This window comes from Ahaetulla prasina, chromosome 13, assembly GCF_028640845.1.
Source record: "Ahaetulla prasina isolate Xishuangbanna chromosome 13, ASM2864084v1, whole genome shotgun sequence".
In the NCBI taxonomy this organism is placed as follows: domain Eukaryota; kingdom Metazoa; phylum Chordata; class Lepidosauria; order Squamata; family Colubridae; genus Ahaetulla; species Ahaetulla prasina.
In genome coordinates this window covers 13902501-13907516 of record NC_080551.1, presented here as the reverse complement: position 1 = coordinate 13907516, position 5016 = coordinate 13902501, and the positions used below count along the sequence as shown (strand labels likewise).

The window sequence follows — 5016 nt, the reverse complement described above, 5'->3', positions numbered from 1 at the left end:
TGAATCCGGCTAATCAATCATGCGCTCTTGCGCGCCATGGCTAAGAAAACCATCCATGGAGCCCAGAAAAGGAGCGCACTGATTTTATTATTATTTTTCACCCTTCCCTTTTGGAAAAATGTTGACGTTTAGCCACCCAGCCCGGTCCATCAACCGGGGCTCATCCGAGCCAAAGGAGGCGGCTTTTTTAGGGAGGGTGGGAAGACAGCCGAGCCTGCCTTCTCCGCTTCGGCTTCCACGGGACCGTCTTTCCATTGGCTGGCCGGCTGGAGCACGTGGAGGCCGGGCGTAACTGGCAGGCTTGAGTCCCCGGAGAACGAGGGGGGCGGAGAGGGCACTGAGTCACTCGCTCTCATCCCTGCGAGATAGAGCAAAAAACACCAAACAGCCTCGCGGAGTTAAGGGACGGGACGGGTGTCCGGCGCCGGAGGGAACCTCATGGAGAGCTCCAGCGCCTGGTGGCAGCTCCTGCTGGGGCTTTGGATCGCCTTCTCCGCCTTCAGCGGCATCCGAGGTAAGGAAGCAGTTTGGGGATTTGATTTTTTAAAAAAAACAAAAACCGGTAGGATTCTCTACTGGGCTCCCGTGTCACCGTCTTCTTCTGTTACTGTTCGAAACCTGCCGCGGGGCTTCGGTCGAGTTCCCAACGGGACGGGGTTGAAAAAAATCAGGTCCTTTTCTGCTCGTTGCGTTGCGCTTTTGTCGTTGCTGGTTTCGCTTGGCACGCGAACTCGGTTAATCTCCCGAGGTGAAGGTTTCCATTTTGCACGTGAGTGCGAGCGCACGTAAAGTCTTCCCGGAGCTCTGGTTTATGAAGTAGCGGGTTGTGCTAAATCTTTCTTTGCCAGAAACAGCCAGGGATCCTGGTGTTTTTTTAAATCTTTGTCCGATGGATACATGACGATGGTCACCCCCAAAACTAAAATGAAAATCCTGCTAGGAAAGCTCTCCATCTGTTTAATCATTTGAGGGTTTTTTATTTATTATTATTATTATTATTCTGAGTTTGTACTCTTCGTTGAACCGTGATCTAAGACAATTGGTTGAACTTCTCAGTCTGAGCGACAGATGCTGAATCAATCTTAATGCTGACCCAGGGAATAAGTTGTTAGGTCTGTAATGGCTGGGATGGGCTGTGTGAATCTTGCCAATGTGCTTTGCACATCCCTCGCTTTTTAAGGTTCAGAAATTATGATTTCTTTAAGAAGCTATGGTTAAATGTAATCTGACATGTTTGAGTGCAGCTACTGAATCGTAATTGAAGAGATTGGACCACCTAAGGTCTGCTGCTTGAGCGGGAGCGGTGGGGCGGTGGTGGGTTTCAATTTTTTTTACTAAGGTTCTGTGGTTGTGGCTTGTTGGGTGTGGCTTGTTGGGTGTGGCAGGGGAAGGATACTCTAAAATTTCCATTCCCTCCCCACTCCAGGGGAAGGTTACTGCAAAATCCCCATTTCCTCCCGATCACCTGAGACTTGGGAGGCTGAGAATAGATGGGGGTGGGGCCAGTTAGAATTTTTACTACCCGTTCTCCGAACTACTCAAAAAGGTTCTCCAGAACTGGTCAGAACCTGCTGAAACCCACCTCTGGAGGGGGGGTTGGACTAGATGACCTACAAGGTCCCTTCCAACTCTGTTAATCTGTAATCTAACTGGGATAACTGTTCTGGAGCTAGGTGAGTGTTTTTTTCTCCCATTGAGGTATTGAAGATATATCTGACTTCTTGTTTGCATCTTAAGGAATCATATTGTTAGCTTGGTTTGGATTCAGAGTGTTGAACTCAACTGTTGTGATTCGTAGGCAATGGTTGGGTTTGTGCATCACTTTAGCCCAAGCTAAACAACCTTTTAGATGCCCAAGACTCAAGCTTAGTATTTTGAGGACTGTGGTTGCCAAGTCAACGGGACCACGTCACATAACGAGGGAAAGTGAAGCTTGAAGTATGTTTGGGAGACACCAATTACCAGTAGTTGCAGTGCACTAACCTGCAATATATATCCTGCGCCTTCAAACAAGTAATACTGTGTTACTTGGAACCGGGACAGCTGACTTCTGAAGGCCTCACCTCTGCTCGGAGCCTTTGTGAAATGTCTGAATCCAGGCAATGGTGGCTATTCAGCAAACTCTGGTTCAAACCAGTGATGTCTTGGCATGATGTGTGAACTCAGCATGCATCGGTGCATTTCTTTGCAAAAAGAAATGTGGGAAGACAGGAAGGCAATTTAAGACCAAGCCAAACCGTTTGTCCATTTGGCTCAGTACTGTTTATTTTTAAAAGAGTTTGCGGATATGTTAGCTGAAGGATGCTTGGCTAATTTGTGGTCCAGTATGGTGTGCAAATCCAGGCAGTTGAATTTATTCTGACTGGTTCAGTTATCCATGGGTTAATGTGCTGGGTGAAAGCAGGCACTGACTAAGAAGACTTTGAGGTTTCAAATCAGAGCCGTCCCATCCCTGGGACGAAAACCAAAGATCTTTGGTCAGTGAAACATATGTTTTAGTGCTAAGCAACGCATCCCTTGGGCTTCATTGTCCTTGAAAACCTGGACATTTTGTCTTGATATGCACTTCCTAGCCGTGATTCCTGAGAATGTAGAAGCTTCAACCAAAAACTGTCTACTATTGATCTCACCCCATTCCTAAGAGGTCCGTAAGGGGCGTGCATAAGAGCACAAGCATGCCTACCGTTCCTGTCCTATTGTTTCCTTTCGTTATATCCAATTAATATAGTTATTACATACTCATGCTTATATATATGCTTATATATTGTATAGTTATTTCATGCTTATGCTTATATATACTGTGTGACTAAATAAAATAAAATAAAATAAAATGAACTCTATTTATTTATTTATTTATTTTGTCAGGTATCATACAAAAAAGATTATATAGTATATAAACACATATATGAGTAAATATAAGGAGGTATAAGCATATATATATATATATATATATATATATATATAGGTCTTTGGTTGTTCGGGTTTTCTCCCGTGTAAAATTGGAAGTGTCTTGGCGACGTTTCGACGAAGTCTCATTCATCATCTTCAGGCTTCAGCTTCGTGCTTCTGGGAGCAATGTGTGATCGCAGCTGTTTCTTCCTTTTAACTGCTAGTGGGGGTTTGAACTGATTGGGTGGGAGCTTGGCTGTGCTCTGATTGGATGGGGGTTTTTCTGTGCTCTGATTGGCTGGGGGTGTGTCCTGTGTTGGTGGGGGCTTGGTTGTGCTCAGTCTAGTCTGTGCTGCAGGGGGATTTGAGCTGGTGAGCTGCATAGCTGTTGTTTGGCTTCATATATATATATATGAAGAAGAAAAGAAAAAAACAATAGGACAGGAACGGTAGGCATGTTTGTGCGCTTATGCAGGCCCCTTATGGTCCTCTTAGGAATGGGGTGAGGTCAATAATAGAAAGTTTTTGATTAAAGCTTTTAAGATTATGAGAAGAGACCACAGAATCAGGTAAAGTATTCCAAGCACTGATGATTCTGTTACAGAAGTCATATTTTCTGCAAGTGGTTGACATTAAGTTTAAATCTATTAGTTGCTCTAGTATTATTGCAGTTAAAGCTGAAGTAGTCTTTAACAGGAAGGACATTACAATAGATGATTCTGTGAGTTAAACTTAGGTCTTGTCGAAGGCGACAGAGTTCCAAGTTTTCTAAGCCGAGGATTTCAAGTCTGGTGGGATAAGGTATTTTGTTGTTTTCAAAGGAATGGAGAACTCTTCTTGTAAAATATTTCTGGACACATTCAATTGTATTGATGTCAGAGATGTGGTGAGGGTTCCAAACAGGCGAGCTGTATTCTAGAACTCTGTACACGTTTAGATGAAAGCATGCTTTTTGACATTCCCATAGAGCCTGCCCCTGCATTCTTGGCTGAAATGAAGTCAGCTCATTAATTTAAGTGTGTAGTTGGCTGGTTCAGCTTCACTGCAGTTTCTTCTTATTGAGGTGGTAGCTTTAAAATAAGATAAATTGCATGGTTGGACAGGAACAATCCTGGATCAAAGGAACTTCATTGTTATAGAAAATCGGGATTTAATTTGAAATGATGAATAGTGAATCTGCAAAACGTTGCGAGCCAGGAACCTATTTTTTCCTAGCCCTACTTAGGCTACTAATAAAGGAGAATATATGTAGCCCAGGGTTGACATGAGGAGTCCTTGGTGCTCTCGGAGCTTGCTCGTTTCCTTGCAGATGTTTCGTTACCCAAACTAGGTAACTAGCACTGATGATGTTACCTAGTTTGGTTAATGAAACGTCTGCAAGACAACAAGCGAGCTCAGAGAGCATCAAGGACCTCTCACGCCTAGGCTAGTAACCGTTTCTCTTCTCAGTGACCGCTTGCAACTTTTGAACTGTTGCCAGTAAGTAGCGTCTAATTTTTCTGAATGTGTGGAGAACAGGGTGTTTTTTTCCCCCGGTGAATAAGGCAAATAAGGATAATAACCTCATCTCCCTTTGCACACTTCGGCAGGGATCGGCTTGCGGTTGAGCTAAAGCTGGATACTTTGCGGTTTAAGTTTTGGAGATGGATTGGAAAAAAACAGGCTATGGATCCTAACTTGTCCCTAAAACATCCTGGTTACTCCTGCGCCAAGTTGCTATCTGACAGTTTCTTGGAAATCTGATGCTTGCCTCTCTGACCTTATTATGATGTTTGGAAATTCCAAGTGTAATGAAGTACAAATATTTTGAAAGTAAGTTCTTAAAACTTGGAATACGCCATTACAGGTTGAGATACACAAGCAAGTTCCTCCCTACCTCCAAATGCCATTCAAGCATTAAGCCAAAGATTGGGACCTATCCAGGGGTGAAAGGCTCCCAGTTCAGACTGGATCACCCAATCCAGTAGCGATGGTGGTGGGTGGTTCGGAGAACTGGTAGCAAAAATCCCTGTCCCTACCCCCATGCCCAGCTGAGCCGCGCAATCATAAGATGGTTGTTTTTTTTTTACTTTTAGAAGCATTTTTTCTTCGGCTGAAAAAATGCTTTTAAAAGTAAAAAAAAAAAAA

The 5016-nt window shown here is 43.8% G+C and overlaps 1 protein-coding gene across 4 annotated transcripts in view; it reads left to right on the top strand.

Moving 5' to 3' along the window:
- Window positions 1-320: 320 nt before the first annotated feature.
- MFGE8 (milk fat globule EGF and factor V/VIII domain containing) overlaps window positions 321-5016 on the top strand; it is a 48622-nt gene continuing 43926 nt past the window's right edge. For 2 of the 4 annotated variants that reach the window (XM_058156016.1, XM_058156015.1), the window contains exon 1: window positions 323-514. In XM_058156016.1, the coding sequence (XP_058011999.1) occupies window positions 439-514 (76 nt within the window). In that variant the 5' untranslated portion in view covers window positions 323-438. Of the gene's footprint in view, window positions 515-5016 lie in introns of all 4 variants that reach the window. The other 2 variants (XM_058156017.1, XM_058156018.1) reach the window with 2 other exon arrangements.